Here is a 19981-nt window from a genome sequence, read left to right as displayed (position 1 = left end):
GCCAAAACTTTCACTTTGATGGTAAACATAAATAAGTGTGTGCTTAGTAGTGAACAAACATTTGATGTTAATAGTAAAATTTACTTCTTTCTGCAGTTTAACAACAAATCTACAGCAATTTAATTGCGAACAAGTAAAACACAGCATCATTAACAAACACCAAAGCAATATTACGAGGCAACTTTTCTTAGCGTTTACTTTACGGTTTTTGACAATTTTAAAATTTTATATGGAATTTAATTAATTTATTTTTTGCCCGTTTTCGATAACGCCCTACGCTTAAATTCTGCATTTGCGTGGTGAAAGGTTTTTTTTTTTGCACAGATAGGAATAACATAAACACGCGTGTGTTGTGATTATTAACAGTGCTTAAGCATTGGCAAACATGTACACCATTCGTCGTCTTTCGTCTTTGACCCAATTACTCACTCTGGAGGCGTTCCTCGCAGGCTGAACGACGTGAAGGACACGTCGACACGCTGCCCGGGACCTGCTAGGAAGATGTAGAGACACTGTCGCGAGTGATTGCTCGGGTTGGAGAGCATCGGGGCGCTAAACGTTCCGTTCGATGGTCCACCAGCCCGGGACACGAACGTCTGGTCACATTCTGGTGGTAGTGATGGTGGTTTGGCGTGAAAATACGAAAGAAGAAATAGGAAAGTGTGTACAAGAAAGGGGTAAAACATGGTTATTTTATTATATTAGAGAATTTTCACATGTAATGCTTTATTTTTGCTTTCGCGCGCGCTCACACACATACACACGTACATACAGATTGATTCACACATGCGTTTATGGAACTTTAAAAAAGCTAGTACATGAACAAAATGGTATAAAACCCTTCAATCATCGATGATGCTGTTAACTTGCGGAATTCGGTTATGAACTGAATGTACTAACAGCTGCTGACAGCTCGTGTTTGCTGTCGTGCTTTTCTTTAATATTTTGAATTTACACTCAGACACGCACACACGCACACACACACACCGTGTTCCGACACATACACGCACTCTACTACGTACAGAATCAATGAAAGCTAAAACATTTACTACTGAAAGCAATGGTTATACTACACAATGATAGTAATTTGTAAGTGTAACATTGCTTTTCCAATTTGCCTCCAATTTGATCGACGAGAAACGAGTCAGATGTCGCTCTTGCGGCACAACGGAACTGGCTTGTTTGGAAACCGATTACGCTTAAATTACGAAAATCACATAAACAACCGTTGGTGCGAAGAGTAAAAGCCCAAACCCAAAACCCAACTTCGGGACAGATTCCCAACGTGCTCTCTCTCTCTCTCTCTCTCTGCCCTTTCTCATGGTGAAAGCTTTACACTTCCCTTTACGCGAAACATCACAACGACATATCGAAAGCACTCTAATGGGGCTACTAACTAACGACAGCAAAAAAATAAACTACTACATACGACACAATTTGCCCAAACTCTACGGAAACAAAACGCAACAAATACAGCTGTATGTGAAGGGTGTACTTGGACGGGACGCGTCGGAAGGAGGCGGATTGGGTGTTGTGAAGGTGGTGTATGCGTATGTGAAATGTACATACCTTTCTCTTCTACAATTACATGAGAGAAAACCACCGGTGAAACTTAAATCGCTTATTAGTGTTTATTGAAAAGTTACAACCAAAAAACAAATGAAGCAAAATGAGGTTAAACTGTTCACCAGTGAGAGTGGTGGGTTGGAAATGTTAAAACAATGTGATTTATGTTTATGCTTGCTAGTGCTTGATTGTGTTGGGTAAGTGGGGTAAGTGGGACGGTGGTGGGTGGTGGTGTGCGAATTGCAACACAGCGCAAAATTGAACGGACTGCAGAACAATGTGTTGCTCGGTAAAGTGTTTAAGCAGCAGTAGCAATACTGATTTGCTGTTGTTATGCTGTTTGCCAGTCCCATCTGTTTCTCTTCCAACTCCAAAGCTTCGCATTAATAAAAACGGAATCCGTCAACGTACAACGGAAATTAATTTGCAACAACAGTTAATAAAAGTGGTGAGCAGAAAAGAGCGTACGAAACAACAGAACAAACTAACGATCCGGTGAGATGCAAAAGAGACGGTTGGCCGAAAAACACAAACAAAACAAACGATTAGTAAAAGACAGTATATATATTATTATTTTTTTTTACAAACAAACAAACCAACACAACTCTGCCGTTAAATCGAACAAAGTAAACGCAAACAACAGTTAGCGTAACAGTAGCAAAAGTAGGAAAGTGAACAACATACTTGGCGCCTTTGTGGGTCGGGATAGAGGCTCCAAATACTGCACCATCGAGATGCGGGACCGCGAGTCCGTGTACGCACTAGCGGTTATGCGCTGAGCGACATCTACATCATCGGAGGCAACTAGAAGAGAGGAGCGTACGAGGGAAGGGATTTCCGAATGGTGTGAAAAAAGTGTGGGGAGAAATGGTGAAGTGAAGAGACAGAGGTTAGAAGATGACTTAACATTACATTTGCAAAAGTACGAACTTAATAAGGCATGGTAATCTGATCTGATTTTTTTAAAACAACCGAATAGGTTGAATTTGTGTAACTTAGATGGCTTTTTATGATGGCAAAAATACAGTTACTGTATAGAATTGTGAGGTATGTTACTGAATAGAGTTTGAGTTCCGCAACAAATTAAGAAGAACTTTATGGCAAATAAAACGAATCTACAACTAGATCTTTTAATCTTGAAAATGTCAAACCAGATTTTCACCGAGAAGAACTTACAACACTTCAACGGGTTGAAGTTATCAATATACTCTTAAAATGACATACATTGCCAAGAAAATTCTATCAATGTTTGATGGCTACCAATAACGAAGGTTACATACCGAAAGGGGCTGAATTTATAAACATATCGAGAACGACTTAATGCTAGATCGGACACCAGTCGAGATAAGTGACTCAACAGTGGCATCTCCTTTGATTTCTTCAAGTGTTTAATTAACTCCAAGAGTAATTAGACCAACCATAATCGTGGATTTCAGACACCAAACTACCTTAAGTAAGTATAAACTGAGCTACGACGAGGGACCTCTGGGACCTCCAGATCATGGGTGGAGGTAGATGCTTGTAAAAATCCGGTAGTATACATGGGTCCACACAGAATGGTTTTTGTGGGTTTCCTCGACTCCAAGAATTGTATACTCCGTATCTTGCTGATATAATCAAGAACACACTTAATCCTAGTAACGCTGCGAATTTATTTTAGCACACCATTGATTTGCTCCTCTACAACATCTCCACACGCCGTTCTGCATAGTTTCGAAAGGTGAACTGCTACCTCCACTAAATCACAAGAAAGGTCGTTGCAAACGCTTCCACATGGATCCGATCTGGCAGCGCTTGTCCAAGACATTCCAGCAACAGTGGCGTTCCGAGCACACTTTTCCGATAATCTTCAAACGAGATCGCCCCATCCCGATCCTGATCGAGCCGCGTCATCAAGATATCGACCAAATCCTTTACCGCCTCGTCGACACCTTCCTCCTGCCGTACGCATCCGCGCAACAGTATCATCAAATAGTCACGCCTTATCATCCCTTCGCGCTGGATGTCATACACCCGGTAGCAGTACGCGATCTTTTCCTCGAGCGTACCGCGCACGTACAGTGACACCAACCGGGCCCAAGTTTCCATCGACACGTGCGAACTGTTGCCACCGTCCAGCGCAGCGTAGATGCGTCTTATAACGGCCGTATCTGTGATACCGAATGCCGTATCAAAGACGGTGGTTAGCTGCTGGCGTGAAATTTGTCCCCCAGCAGCGTCCGGATCACTCTTTAGAATTTTATAGTACACCAACAGCACTACCTCTAGCTCTTGGTGCGTGAAGTGGGTGGAACGAGCCAGCCCCTTTACCAGACCGCTCACCTTGCTTAGAAACCGGATCTCCTCCGCCGTGTCGAGTGTTGCGTCCAGGTTCATGGTTTGTTTGTCACCTTCTGTCAGCGGAAAGTATCACAGACTACTTGACGTCGACAGCAACATTGTTTATGTCTTGTTGTTTTACCGAGAAAGTAAAGTGGCTCGCACAGGTGTGCAGCAAAGTTAAGTTGAAAGCAGCTCGCAACGAAGTGTGGACAGTACGCTTGGTCACATTTCTTAATCAACGCTGGATGCTTCGTGCAAAGTCGGAAGAAAAACGTTTATTACTAGCATTACGCTTTTTTACGATGCAATTGATATTAATTTCCCTGTCCCGTGGTTCCTCCTTAGCGACACCGTACCGGAGAAGCAACTGGCAAGTCTGGCATGGCAAACCGAAGGTATGGAAAAGTTTTCAAACATCCAAGCATGTTCTGCCCTCTGCGTGCTCTGAGTACTGCCGGCAAAGCCGACCTGGATAGAACGTTTTCACCGAACTTCATCAAGGCCACCTGCTGCTATTTGGAAAATTGAATTAACCTTCTTAATATCGTCCTTTTTTCCTGCTCGCTACACAGTTTACCATCTCACCCACTCATCTCGGTACACTTGGTCCAGAAATTCTCACGAAACGATAACTTTTCCCACTTGATGACCGGCACGACCTCTCGATCGCGTCCCAGTCCCAACACTAGAGGATGTCTATTCCATTTCCATAATTACGACGCGTCCCAAATTTTCATCAAATCAACTACTTTCTCCAAAACACACACACATACACAAACACATAAAAGCACCAAACCCCACCTACACTCGCAATGTCTCTCTATTCCCACCACCTCCTCTTCAACCAAGCAGGATGGTAATTTGTCCGTGTTTCCCTCTTTGCCAGAGGCCTTAAAAAACACGAACCGTGTCACTTAAAGCTCCCAGTGCCGTGGTGTTTAAATGGGGGAGGGCTCAAAGTTTTCCCACCGGGGGTTTATCGTGCCGAGTGCTGCGGAGGTCCAGGACGCTACGGGTAATAAACTTCTAATTGGAAATCCATAATTCACCGAGCACTGTGGAACGACGGTACGGTTGGGATGGAAATTTTTGTTCGCTATGGGGATGATGCAAATGAGTTACGGTAGCATCCGTCGGACGCAAAGCGTCGCAAGGCCACTGTGCACACGTTGCAAAAGGATTAATCGTTTAGTGGAGACGTAAAGTGAGGAACATAGAGAGAGAGAGAGAGAAAATAAGAGAGAGAGAAAGAGAGAGAGAGAGAAGTAGGTAGTTCAAAGTGGAAACGTGAGTATGGAATGGTGAGCTTACGTGCCAAGTCAGCCCCGTAAATCACTTAATCCACACGTAATCCGGAAATGTTCGCCAGCGATTGCTAAGTATTTATCATAATTCACACGCTGAGTGTACGATATACTTCGAAGTACTAATAAAATTCGCAGCTTTCACCGCACCAAAAGGGACAGCCAAACGGGATATAAATCCTGCTGATATCCTTTATCCCTGACCGGGGCTTAACAGATTGCTTTTATGCCAGCAAACGATTTTTTGCTATCCCCTATCTCCCGGTTTTTCGTAGCATTTTGAGGATTTTACAATTAATTGTGAGGAATCAATCTCGAAATATAAAACGAAATCATCTTTACTGCATAGGAACACATTGAAATCCATAGATCAAGATGCTTTTCCAGTGCCTCACCACAGTCCCGCGAATCATAAACATGGAAGATTCTGTGAACAATAATCAGGATAGCGTGTAGTACCTCAATGCCTTTATTATATTCGCTCAACAGTGTGATCGGGACAACCCTTTCCTGCTTGTTTTTCAATGCCCTGAAAGTGCTAAAGTTTGAAGCACAAGCACATAACCTCACTTCCACGTTTCGCGAGCATTGCCTCCGTTCGTATTATCCGCCCATTCCGAACTTCCGGGCATCCTGTGTACCGGAACAGTTTATGATGGAACTTAAATTGCGCTTCCGTTTGGCCTCCGGGGGCCGTTGTCGATCGTTTTTCACCACCACGACCACCGGTTCCGGGCGAGGAAAAACTTTATGCGTGGCGGCGTGGAAATCATGATGATTATTCAGTGACAATATTTCCTCACCGCATACAGCTCACGATCACCCCCACCAACGTGGTATGTGATGCTTTCCTCCTCTCTCCCTCTCTCTATCCCCTCTCTCTCTCTCTCTCTCTCTATCTCTCTCTCTCTCTCTCGCTCTTTCGTGCTTCATAAAGATGCGTGTGGAATCGGATGTTATTTATATTCAAATTAGGTAACACACTCACGTGCCATCGATGCTGATGCCGAGAAATGGGAACGGACGTGTATGACGTAGGTAGGCACGCCCGTTCACAAACACTAAATTGCCTACCCGTATCCATATGGAAATCCGGTCAAACCTCGGTTTCAGTGAAACAGTGAAAGCGAGAGCGATTTTCCCCGAGCAAGAATGGTTTCAAGCTTTTCTTTTTTTTTTTTGGGTTTTGTTTGCTTCTTCTACTATCCACCTTTCCACAGGGCTAACACGTCAACAAGGCGATATTTGAATGCCGGTTTCACTCGCTGTAGAATGATTGGTGAGGCAATATTTCACAATTCACACAATTGCCACACACGCGCACACAAAATGAAATACAAAATAAAATAAACCTTGTTTGGGCGAAAAAAAAACGAGCTAGGATTTATTTAATTACCAGCTAACATAACAGATTGAGATAAAAATGCCCTTTTTGTCTTATTTCTTGTACACAAGACAAAAAAAATCCAACTCCATGAAACTGTAATAGCTCATAACTCTTCACGGTGAATTTGACATAAAATTCGCACGACAATTCCCAAACGATTGAACAGACAGAGGGTGATTGATTTTCGGAATTCTGATGGTAACATGAAGCTTTTTAGAAGGGAAAACGTTTTGCTGGAAAAAGTGTCATTTTTACCAACAGGTTTGGCTGCTTCATTAAATTTCCATCAATTTTCAATATACCTTTGTCTCGCCCAGCACCAAATCGTATGAAGAAATCAAAAACCTGTGATTGGAAAATTTAATTCACACATCACAATTAAAATTCTAGCAACAAAGTACAGCAGCATTGCATGAGTAAAAATGTTTTTACATGTTTTTGAAACCCATATTTCTAGTAAGAGCATCCGAGAGCATAGGTAACGAAATTAAAATAAATACCAAATGCATAAAACACTTCAACCGAATGTTTTTCTCCTATTTAAATTAATTTTTCCAATCCATTTAATTTATGACCTTAATTGCGAACCAAAGAGAAAGAGGCTCCACAGCCCATCACTTTAAGTAATGAGAAAAGCTTTCAAATATGAAATCAAAGTCGAATACGGTCGGATACCGACATCGCCCCCCGTTGCCCTTTTGCCAACGTGGATGACATTAAATAGCTCAGATCTTGGTTGCTTCCCCGTGCAAACCTCTCAATAGCTTGAGCTAATGAAATCCGCACGAACGATACACAACACGAGCACCATGTTCGAAGCGACTGAATAATTTAAATTCAATCAACCTACCCCTTGCGTTCGATGCTTTTGATGGCTGAAAACCCGGATCATGGACAGGGAAGGTAATGCCTCACACAGCAGTTCGGTAAGAAATTGGGTCAATTTAAACATCTTGGACTAGTTGTCACCTCGCATTATTGGGTTGCTGTTTGGAATGATGTGACCATTCATTAACTGAACCCGGGAGCTTAAATGTCAGCTCAATATGTGAGTATATGTGTGTGTGTGTTAACAGCATGTTAATACTGGTGGTCACAATTTGTCCATCAAAACTCTGCATTGACCAGCACCAGAAGGCGATGTGCGTGTGAATAATTAATGTTAATCAATCGAAGCTGACAGCGGCACGGATCGGTAGCCTGACTTCATTAAAGAACCACAGAGGATAGCAGTGTAAGGTCATGGCCATACGTTCCTAGTGGACTTTGTGATGACTTCTTTGCGGAACAGGTGTAGAATGAACTGTAAAATCATAAGTATCAGATACAAAAGGCATGTGATCTGAAATCACAATTAGGCACATCAATGTCACTTCGCGACAAATTCTAGCTGTCAAAAGTTTTCTTAAAAGCGATAAATATTTCACGGAATTTGTCTGATCTTTCAATTAGTTACAGGCTGTCATTTATATCAATATAGTATCGCAACAAGGGTAATGAATTATTCTGAGGTTACGCATTCTACATGATTTAGGAATGAGGCACCAACAACACATTTAATTTGTAACCATAAATTGAAATGATTTGTAATAAAGTTACGTGAAAAACAAAGCAAAATCTCAACACAAGAACCATTGCAGTCATTTAACGCGCCTAAAGCTCCATGAAATACCTTCCTTTTCTTCAAAAAACACCAGTTTCCCGAGATCGGAAACGTAAATTAAAAAAAAACGCACCATATGACTCAGTTAACTGAGCAAAAAATATTTCCAATTTTGTTGGTTGGTCTCGTGCCACATCCTTCCAAGTGATTTAAAGGCACCCGGAAGCACAAACAACCACTACATCTGGAGTCGCACGCACTACATGCCCTTCCAGCCATTGCCACATTGCACATCGCTTGTTCGTGCATGCGTGATTGTACCAACAGGGCATATAGAACAAGCAAAAACATATCCCATCCACGGGCTGGAGGGTCGTAAAATATTTCAATAAACAAATTTCTTACCACACTGGTGTGGTTAGGTGACCCTACCGTATAGCAACTCCAAAAAACCTCAACCGACCAAACAACCACGCTTTGTGGTGTTGCTGGAAAGCGGTTAGAATAGCGATGAAAAATCTACAATTGTGATGTACTTTGTCGTGACTACATAAAACGAGCTTTCGGCTGGGAGCGAAGGAAACTATAACGGTAGTACCACACGATTTCCAAAACCGTTTGAACAAAACAATGCATCTGAATTCGTCAGAAGTTTGAGTTGTACACGCACAAAACAATTAAACGTGTATACAGAGTCCCCCGTGGGGAGGAAAACATTAATCCTTCCTCTAGTACGGACAGTTTCTTAGCTCCGATTTCCTCCTTTTAGCAACACATTCGTTTTATGTTTGAAATACTTATCCTAGCGGAATACGCTTTGCAACTCGTAGAACAATTTACCAACCACACTGTTTGTAGCCTAAGAACGTCGCCCATCATTCCGAGTGCCGAGTGTCGAAAACTTACCTGCAAAAGGGAAAAGAAAACACAAAAAGATAAAATATAGGTAAGCAAAAAGCATCATTAATAAAATGGTTGCCATTACTTTTTCGGTACAATTAATTCAGGCGCAGGAACTTGCGGCAAAATTGAAATCCATTTTCATTCGGCCCGATACTATCCCGGCACCCCATACTTAGAATCTGGCGAACGATAATAAATTACTTGTTACGCACCATCCTTCCAGGTTTTCTCCTTGAAGGCTTCTTTTTTCCTTCAGTGTGCCAGTCAACACAAACGGCAAAAAATGTCTTACTGTTTTACCTTATACGGTGGCGGTACAAAATCTTTCTGAAATTACACACTCACCCAGCGTTCCGATACGATCAAGATCGATTGATTGTTGTTCGGAGGAAAGTTAATCTCGGTTCGATTAAAAATTTTCGAATCTACTACCTTTCCTTCAAACCACGCAATAGGCGGAAAATTCGATGGCGATGTGATCAGGGTGACTCAGGCTGTAAAGGCTGGGAAAAGGGGCAAAAGGTATACCAACACATCTGCCACATCTTTTCTAGATACTTAATCTTGTTTTCCCTCCCCCTTTTTTTTTGCTTCTTTTGTTACGTGCCTGTACCTTCACATCCTCGTACCTAGCGGGTCCATTTTTACGTCATCGGGCCTGTTTCCATTATCGGTATCCCATCGATGAATGGTGTGCGGAAAGGGACCACCTTATCCAGGGATATTGCGCCCCGACAAACAGCGAACGTGAGCTGAAAACCGGGAAGTTCCGACCAACTCCCTTTCCACTTGACGACCAAAAAAGGGCATCTTCCGAGGAATGATACTGAGAGGAACTAAACAGAAAAAAGTGTATATCTGCTCCTTAAATTCAAACTCGGCTCGGCAAAATGGTTCACTAACGATGGGGCAGAACGGTGGTGATCACCTCCCCGGACTGGGACGAAGGAAATGGAATTGATTGTGATTAGAAGCGTTGACGTGGGTTACGGACTACGTGTGCGTGTGTATGTGTTTATATGACTTTCCAAGATGTCCCCCGGATTGGTGTGGCTAAAGTTGAGTTATTGTACGTGTACTCTTACAGTGGGACCCCGCCACAAGACCGCTATTGGAGGATGAAATTTTAGCCAACATCCATGCAACCCATATCAAGATGGCATCCGATCTAGCACTCTCGGTTTCGCCCACAAACACACACACACACACCCTAGCTCACCGAGCTGACAGTCCGGGAATCAGGGAGCTGAATCGATTTACACTATAACAGCTGCTCGAACGGTACGACACGGTACGACCGACTCATAATCCAACCTCTCCGGACCCTTTCCACCCGAACGATGCATATCGATTCATCTCCCAGCGGACAGACGACAACTGCATGAGCATCGGATACTTCAACAGGACGAGTCTACAACCAAACCAATCACGGTACACATACACACACACACACACACGGTTGCCTTTCGTGCCTCATGCGAACCTCGGGCGAATGTGCGCGTACAAAATGGGAACAACATATTTTCAACCCCTACCCAGTGTGTCTCAGGATTTCTTTACACACACTGGGATGGGAAGCTCGATGATTTTCATTGACACAGCTTTGCGTTACTGATAAGCCAGTACATCCTTTTGCACGTCGGTTCGGCTCAAGTTTGCCCACACAGTCCGTGTTTGGCGGTAGCTTCAAGCCCACCGATGCCAAGAGCTGCAGAAACGTGTGCAGCTGCAGCTGCAGAGCGCTCGAGGACACTCGACACGCTCGGGAAACCTGATGAATGAAGCTGATTGAATGTTGATTGAATGGATTGCTTCATTTCGTCCACTGATGATAACTAGCGGATTTTTTTTTTTTTTGGCTCGCAGAGTTGTTCACTGCAAAAGCGATACAAACAGTACGCCGACTGTTTTCCGCTCAGTAAACGGTGAAATTGTGCGCCATTTCAATAGCGTTTCATTCGGTTCGGACTTTTCTGTGAACGTTTTACATTTAACCGAGTTTTAATATTGATTGAATTTGCTTAACTCTAACAGCAGTTTCAAAGGTAAAATGACTAAATGAAACTTTTGTATTATTTTCTCTTTTTTCTACACAGCTAGGCAGAAGTTATTGTTGTATTTTGTATAAATATCATTAACTTACTAATTTTTTATCCTTTTTATTGCATATATTGACAATAATAGCTCGTCAAATACATAAATACTAACTCGTGGTTGATTTTGAAACTACCCTTATTGTTTGTGAACCATTTTTCAATACATTTTAAATAATGCAACTACATGTTGTGCTCCTTTAAAATGTCACTCTAAAAAAAAAGCCCCAAAAACTCTCTTCCACTCGCTGTAGTAACAGTGACATACAATACAACCTTCTGTCACTTTTTCCATTTGACAGCAACAAAGAAATGTCGCATAGGTTCCATTTTTAATGACATTTCTTTTTCTCGCTTTTTGCTCTTCAGCTTCAAGGTGCACTCGCTACATCCAAAAGAAAGGAAAGGAAATTAAACCATCGCTCAAAATCCTACAGCCTTGCCGTCCTAGTCTCATGAAGGCGTCGCCGCTCGCCTTCATTCCATTTTGCACGAGCTTTTTTCTTGGAAGAAATACTTTCTTCCCTTTTTTGGTCCCTAGAACACACACTTTCGCTACCACGCCGGATAACAATAAATAATAAAAATTTCTCATCCCACCATCGTTTTGTCTTGCGCGCTTGAAAAGCTTATTCGGGTGAAACGGTAATGAAGCATCCATCCATCCATCCATCCATCCGTCCATTTAGTGTCAACTGAGTTGGAACGAAACCTAGGGACTGGATTCAGTTGCACGGATACACCCAGTACGCTATGGCCGACAAGTCGAAAGGTATGCCTACCGTTTAATTGCGTCCAATCACTCCTGTCGCAGATCACTCTCGAGCCGGATCGGTGAGATGGAAAATAGTGCGCCTCCGGTCGGTGTTGCGTGGCTCCACAAATCTGCCCTATACCAGCCGGCGACGATCACCTCGGTGAGATAAATATTTGTTGTTTGTCAAACATAATTTTTGATGGATTTCTCCAGCGCGCGCGCACACACACAAGAAGCAAAAGTACGCAGAAGAAACAATTTTCGTACGCGAAACATTGTACGCAATGCAAATACTAGAATGTCACTGTGCAAATAAGAAGTTGGCATTACATGGTACGGTGTAGCTCTCTCTCTCTCTCGCTCTCTCTGATTTCGCTTATTCGACGATTAAGATTAAAGTAAATGAGTTTAAAGGAAAATATAATTTTTAGCTACACCATTGAGTTCTATAGTAGGAATCTATAGAATGTCCCTAAATGCAACCAGCTTTAACAGCTTCGACTAAAACTTTGCTATTCAACTTGATTCCACCAAATTTTCCCCAATTTTTCTGGGGTTAGCCACTTAATTCTCCATCGCTAGGACTGTTCGGCAACAACAGCTCTGTCCGCTTCCTGTACACATTTAACGATCGAGCAATAGGATCCGATTATGGTACCCCGATAAAACCATCAGCAACACACGCGCAGCAAGTGCCCAGTATCAACTCACAACTGTCTACGTTTATGACAACTTCCCCGTTACATTGCACCCGTCACGTTCCGTGCCTTCCCAACGGCAAGCTGAAACCCGAACACTGGCTTCACGGCTGTCCGTAACTATCATGAATAATTTTCCGATAAATTTCACACAACTATCGTTGAAAGTGACAGGTTTGTGATGCTGTAGCTTGTAGCCCCATCGAATTCTTATGCCGTTTGGTCACATTCGTACTATCGCTTAGCAGTCGGTTGGTGCTTTTGCATTTAATCGCTTCATCGCTATTAAGCACCAGGCGCCTCCATCGGCAGAACATGACAACAATTCAGAAACACGAACAATTTAAGGTGCCCGGTTTTGCTGTGATTTCGTCGGGCTGACCGACATCTTGGGATTTATTTAAAGTACCGTTTCTACCATTAGCGTCAGTCACGGATTTTACAAACCAAAACCACCACGCCTCGCATAACACATCCGTTAAAGCAATCCAGGGTCCAGAGGTATAGGAAGGAAAGAAAAAAAAACGGTAACCACCACCATCACAAGCTCGTCTGTTCGTTAAAGCGAAACCTTCGAAGTGAACCTTCAGTTGGAATCGAGGGGACAAAGTTTAAAATTAGATTTGCCCTGCTGTGACGAAAGCGTAAAGGGCTGAGGTAGCTTACAGTTTCCACCAGACATGCAAACCATCATCATCATCATGACCATCATCCTTATCGTGTGATTCGTACATCACGAGGTCTGCATCCATTGATGACGGGCTTCACCGTTGTGATGTGGTAATAAATGATTCACTTCGCCCTTTTTTTCTCTCTCTCTGCTGCAGGAAAAGTAGCGCCATACCGTCATGGTGTGTGAATGGTTAATGGAGCCAAAGGGTCTCTACTCTACTGGACTTGCCGTTGGGCGTAGTGGACGTAAAGCAAGTATCTATTCTTGCTATCCGTTGGTTTTGAACTCATTTTTCTCTGTTAAAGCATCCGGAATCACTGTGGTTTTATTTCTTCATTTCCTTTTCACAGTCAATTTTGTGACGGAGGAGGATCCTTCACAAGGACTCACAAGTGAAAGGTTGAGTATTAATTAAATGATGAAAAAGTGTGATAACAGAAAAACCCAAACCACAGAGCTTTAATATTCACTTTCAGTACGCACGTAATTATCTTTTTGTGTCCAATATGTTGGACGTTTGAGTGAAGAGTTACATAAATAGGAAAATAATAATCTTCGCTTACAGTACGACACGAAAACCAGCGAAACGGTATCCCTTAATCTGGGATTTTATCTTCACCATGCTTTGCTTGTCTTTTGGACTTCCTTATCAACGATTAGCGTCGAGCAAACGTAATCCTACTCCATTATGGTTACCTCAACCTCTACATGAGTAGCTTCTCGTTCATCAACGCAACTCAACTACGTCACTGTGATAAGCTCGCAGAACACATACCCAGCCGTAACTTCTCCCATGAAACAAGAACATGCGTGCACACACACACATACAAACATCCATACAAAACAAGCAAACAAACCCACTACCATCCATACCAAGTGCATTTGTTTGTCTCCATATTCCCATTCCCGCAAAACATCGCCTCCCTCGTCATTATCATTATCGCTTGACGGAGCCACACCCAAGCGCACAAAACATCGAAACGAATCCAACCCCTAAAATAAGACAACGACTTTGGGTAGAATTGGGTGGTTTTAAATATAGCGGCCCACCGGAATCCGAGCTATTTGGCGAAAGCATTAAAAGCTCAGTCCATAGTATTAGCCTAGTTCTAGGGAAAAGATTTTGAGCGTTGTATCACCATCCCACAAATGGTGCCTTCCGTCGTTGTTTCATGCTTTTATATATATAAAAAAATCGCACACAAACACACACACACACACACCAACGCAAATGGGTTTCACGGAGAAAATTGAGACACATTTCATGCGTTTCGTTTCGCCACCATGGAGACGCCCAGTACTTCTTACCCGTTTCTTGCTTGTTTCTGTTTTCGGAATGGGCAAAAGTGCTCATTAAATGCTTGCAGGTCTTTGCACATCGGTTTTCGACATAGCTCGCAGCGATTCGCTGAATGAATAGGGAATAAATTTCACCGCGAAGAAAGCGGGAATCACAAATGCACACAGCAAAAGCACCAGTGTTGCTTATTCTATTTTTATGCGAACGTTAAATGTCGCTTGGAGAATCGGTAAAAAGTGGAACTTTGCCTTCACTTGGGGATAGTTTGCAAAGAGATCTTTGTGCTGACATAATGTGAATAAGCACTCACAAAAGCCAGTGATAGAGAAACAACGCGTGTTGTGAAAGAACTCGTTTTAGGTTGATAACGACGATTGTGAATCGGAGAGAAGGTTTTTGTCAATCAATTTTTGTTGCCATTTAAAAGCCGCATAAAGTCTCAAACAATGTTTTTAAAGTAAATAATACAATGGAAAAAGGATGTGCGGCGATAGGGCGACAATAAGCCATTCCATTGTAAGCCATTCAATGGCCGGCGTGATCTGGTAGTTTCTAAAGCCAAGTAGAAACTAATTGAAACATAGCATTTGAAGTATCCAATGGTTCAGACTTTATTCTCTCCGTATCTTGTTTGGTAAAGATGGTTGAAAGGTTTACAGCCTTACTTGAAGAATTCTATTTAATTCTTTCAAGAAAATTCCTTGCGGAATTATTTTATTCTACTCTATAATTACACTGAAAACATTCGAAGAATGCTATAATCATATCATCAATAACAAATTTAAAACAACGATCGACAGTTGTGACAACGATCGACAGTTGTGGCAGCGTACAAAATATTCAACATATTCAGCATGTAAAATTCAATCAAATTTAATAGTGAAATCTTACAAATAACTGCAACAGCAAAACACTACCCTACTACCTAAGCGACATTTCACAATCAATCACCATTTGCTCACTTAAGCGAAAAGCATCAGTGACAGTGTCATTTGGACACTTCTACAAACACCACACTACGATTGCCATATTGTTATACCACGAACGATCAGCAATAGGCATAACCGGAGCATACGCTGGTGCTAAAAATTATCTACCCCCGGGTGTGATCCAACAGACACGTTCAGATTGTCTAAGTTTGTCGAGTCATCCGCATTTCCTATTGTTTCTCGGTTTCTCCTTGTGTTTCGGCATGATTCGACGCGATAACGATGATTCTTCATTTTTTTTTTGGGCAGCCCTATTTTGGGCTCTATCATGTTGTCGCATAATAATACAACCAGTCAAACGATTAGTTCACCCAAAATAAAACAAACCCCCGTACAAGTTCAAAGAATGTCCCACACACATAACGCCATTTTTCTATGAAATTGGGTTTCCGGTGCTATTTGGAGAGTATACATTGGAGAGCTATTTTGAAACCGGCCATGTGTCCAGCAATTACTTCGCTGCTAATTCCTTTTTATTTTACATACGGAAAACTATAACCAAAGACTATCATGTGGAAGAGAAAAAATAAACCCAGAAAACACAACACGTTTAACGATTAATGTTTAACTTTTCGTTTATTAATCTTCATTTGCACCGATCGGAACGCATCGATCATTCATTATCAGGTTCACATATTGGTTTCGCTTTGTATTTTCCTTCAATCGTACCTATACTTCCCAACTTCTGCAGTGTGCGGGCCTGCATCTTCATTGCTTCCGATTACCGATCGCGTTTCCGCACACGCAAACAAAAAAACACATTTCCTGTCCATTCCAACTCCAAGACAAAACCATGCTCTTCGCAACGACGTCCTGTGTTATGCTGTATGTATCTCTGTGAGTGTTTCCGTGTGTGCGCTGGGTTGAGCAAACAGGTATCAATATAACTTACACTACTTACACAGATGGATTGTTTTGGTATGAGCTATGCGCGTGTCGTTCGGTTTCGGTGTTAGTATCGACCGGACTTTGCCCTTCACTGTTCCTGTTCCACCATTCTCTCCGTGTGAAACAGTGGAGCCTTTTTTGGTGTGCTTTTTTTTCTTACTTTCTTTCTGTTCTGTGGGCTTGGAGGAGGAGTACTGTTACACAGGTAAACATCGATTTCGCTCGGTACTAAATCCTTGAGACAATGATACATGCAACTGTTATCCATTTAAAAACATTCACGTGTAGATACATTTTGTTACTATATATCCCCCCTTTTTTCCGGCTGTATGCATTTCTATGGTGGATTTTAATCAGTGTAAATACGGTTCAACATGCTATACTTCTATTGAGTCCTATCGATAATTGTTATGCGATACGCAGGGCGCACGATTCATGCATACGCTTCGTTTTGAACGGATCTGAGCTAGGGGTTTGGGGCTTGCAGATCGTTTTCATCGTGTGCCTGTTTGTTCTGTGGTATGGTTATTATTTGTTGTTTGAAACGGATCGTAACTGTATCGTACACCTAACTGTCCGTACCTTTTATCCTGCACCCAGTAACGCTTGTATGTGGAACACTTGTAACAATGAGCGAAAACAAGAACGAGCAGTATGTTTATGTCCGTTTCCTTCCTGCCTTTGTGCTGTTCAATTCCTATAACTTTTCATTCAGACTGTGCTCATCGATTAAAACCATCCGAACAAAGCGCTGTTTGCATTGCGAGCCTGTTCAAACAACGATCGAAATTATGCTCACCAACACTGGTACCAATCGAGGTAATTATTAGCTGACGGTGTAGGTACATATTTCACGAAACTGTTCATATGCCATCGTAAAGTATGCGAAAAATTTGCATCTCAGTCTCAGCATTTTTATACCATACGGATCATATGGAGTCCTCTCACGTCCTTACAATAGAAAGTTATACTTCTTTTAAGCTAAACGGAAAAATGATATAATGAACCACCGGTCTTTGCAACGTTGCAAACGATTCATGCAAAACGATGTGACAGTTGAAGCTTTTTCGCACAAACACAATCAATCCTCTATTGTTCTGTTGCATACAAATGCTTAAAATATTCCTCCTCTCCATTGCAACCCTTGCGATTCGTCAAGGGTGTCTTTTTTTCCAAAAAGGATGGTAAAAAGTGACACACACACACATACACAAGCGCACCCACAAACACATGCAAAATGAAACGTTCCGACCGATGAAACCAACCGTCGGAGTATGATTAAATACAGCCAGTGCAGTGCCGTTGCACATAATTACACATTGTGCAGCATCACTCTACCGGAAGGTAAAGACCGCTCCACTGGCACTGTCTCGGCTTTGTCTCTTCACTATATCGCTCCTCGCGCCTCTCCAAGTAGCTTCATGGCTAACCTTGGAGCACATCAAACCCGGTGCACCCATCATCCTGCCAAGAGCGCGCACTGTGCAATCGTTTGACAGCTGAAGTGGTTCCAACAAAAGCGCAACGACCGGTACTTACACACACACACAGACACACAGACACATACACGTACACACCGGAAGCGTATGCATCGTGCCTATTCGCTTCACAGAAAGGCGCACTTCCGTGAAACACCCATCCGCTAATAAGATACCGGAAGGGCTGAAGGAAATAAACAACCTTCATACACTGCACTCTCGGTTGGTTGGTTGGTTGGTTGGGCCAACTTAAAGCACACTCTAACGTGCGCCGAAGAAAGAATGCAGAGATCGGAAAAGAATAGAAGGCCACGGATGAAGACACACAAAAGCATGAAGACGCACACCGGGGGTTGGTGCAGAACAATGGCCGGGCTTCGGAAGCAATCGAGCGGCCGGGCATGAAGCAAACGCGAAAAGGCTAACGAAAGCGTATCAAGTGCGCGTGATCGCTCGCTGGTACGAGCATCAAAACAATAACACAAGTCCAGAAGTGCATTCCATTAAGCACGCTTGCTTAAAAAAGACGGAGAGGGACGGACAATGGATGAACTTGAAAGCTGGGGTGACAGTCAGGCATTAGGAGTACCATCTCCCACGGGTCTCGTTAGCTCACGTGCGACAGAGAAGGACGAACAAGTTGGACATAGAACTGGGCCAAACTATTCCTTCCCCAAAACCCTTTTGCTGTCAGGGGACAAAGAGAAAGAGAGAGAGAGAGAGAAGGAGAGAACGTCACAGTCACAAGATTATAGAGACGTCATTAATAGGACGCTTGCTGTAACGTTGGCGCTAGCATCCTTCACCTAGATTCACGTGCCAACGCGTTCGGTTGCAACGTGCACAACGTGCACCGGATTCGTTCGATAACACCAAACCAACCAACGAAAGGAAGTCAGGCTTTATCATCATCGGCAGCTTTTCACAGCCGAACGCCAAGCAGACACTAAGTAGAGTAGGGTTTCTTTCCCAAGTTTCCTCCATTCAGTGGCTCTCTTTCACTCCAACAGTGCAAACAGATTCCATCACCGTCGTTCCATTCTGCTCCCACAAATCGATAGTGGTTTTTAATTTGATCGAACTTTCACGGGCATTCGGTGTCGGTGTGCCCGCCAACATGCACACACATACTCAAACACGGATCTAGTGCATCCAGATAAACCCGGGCGGAGGTTTTCCCATTTTTCTACTGTTGCTGCCGCTGCTCTTATCCTTAAACGTTGTACGAATGAAAAACGGAAATGAAAGAATCGTTCGTTTGCCAGCATCGGCGTGGTATAGCATGGGAGGGTTTCTGACGCGACGGGATGGTTGTTAAATTTCTCGTCAATGGTCCACAGTTCATCTCGGGTTTCAATTATGGATGCTACCGATAGAAGAGGAGCGTACGTGAATTTTTTTGTGTGACTTTAAATGCAAGTAGTTTATTAAAATTTGTGGGTTGTTAAAGTTTTTAAAAGTTAAACAAGCTATAATCTAACATTGTTGTAAATAATATTAACAAAATAAGAAAGACACACATTTTCAAACCAATATTATTTTCGCGTTAAAGCCACACTTGTGTTATGAAATAAAAAACCATCTCCGCCTCTTTACTGACAAATGCTGGTGGTCACTGTAAATCGTGCCATCTCGAACCCGGCGAAAAAAAACCGGAAAAAAGAAACCCCTCATCTCTGCCATATCTCAAAGCCCAGCCAACCCAGAATCAACGCCGCAATTGACAACCTTGCTTTGATCTAATTACACCGCTTCTAGTGGTCGGCTTTTTTTCCAATTGTTCCCACTGCGATGAAATTGTTTCGCCGTGCGCCGTGCAAAAGACCAGCCACCCTGAGCAACCCGAAAGAATCGGGTCAACTGTACAGAACGGAGCGGATACTACGCCCGAAAGAGACGCCCGCGAATAGCATCCTAGCGCCACTTGACCTGAATAAAACAGCTCTCGATATCGGTTGGCGAACGAGGATGTCGCTCCATTTTGTGAGGTTACTGAAGTACCTCCCAACGCGCAATGTGG

The 19981-nt window shown here is 42.8% G+C and overlaps 3 protein-coding genes across 9 annotated transcripts in view; all 3 read right to left on the bottom strand.

Moving 5' to 3' along the window:
• LOC126557127 (uncharacterized) overlaps nucleotides 1–19981 on the bottom strand; it is a 402968-nt gene that overhangs the window by 313888 nt on the left and 69099 nt on the right. The gene's annotated exons all lie outside the window — the stretch shown is intronic.
• LOC126556727 (cubilin) overlaps nucleotides 1–19981 on the bottom strand; it is a 68572-nt gene that overhangs the window by 11309 nt on the left and 37282 nt on the right. For 5 of the 6 annotated variants that reach the window (XM_050212189.1, XM_050212190.1, XM_050212192.1 and 2 more), the window contains 2 exons: nucleotides 2251–2370; nucleotides 430–607 (listed from right to left, as the gene is read on the bottom strand). In XM_050212189.1, the coding sequence (XP_050068146.1) occupies nucleotides 430–607; nucleotides 2251–2370 (298 nt within the window). The remainder of the gene's footprint in view (nucleotides 1–429; nucleotides 608–2250; nucleotides 2371–19981) is intronic. The other variant, XM_050212191.1, reaches the window with a different exon arrangement.
• On the bottom strand, nucleotides 3304–3942 carry LOC126559060 (calaxin-like). Its single transcript, XM_050215165.1, has one exon. It carries the CDS (start codon nucleotides 3940–3942, stop codon nucleotides 3304–3306), a length of 639 nt encoding a protein of 212 aa, XP_050071122.1.

This window comes from Anopheles maculipalpis, chromosome 2RL (assembly GCF_943734695.1).
Source record: "Anopheles maculipalpis chromosome 2RL, idAnoMacuDA_375_x, whole genome shotgun sequence".
Taxonomy (NCBI): Eukaryota; Metazoa; Arthropoda; class Insecta; order Diptera; family Culicidae; genus Anopheles; species Anopheles maculipalpis.
Note: the sequence above shows the minus strand (reverse complement) of the source record. Positions and strands in the feature narration are given on the sequence as shown.

Excerpts from the sequence above, each read along its gene's own strand:
- LOC126559060 (XM_050215165.1), bottom strand. The coding sequence starts at position 3,942 with ATGAACCTGGACGCAACACTCGACACGGCGGAGGAGATCCGGTTTCTA.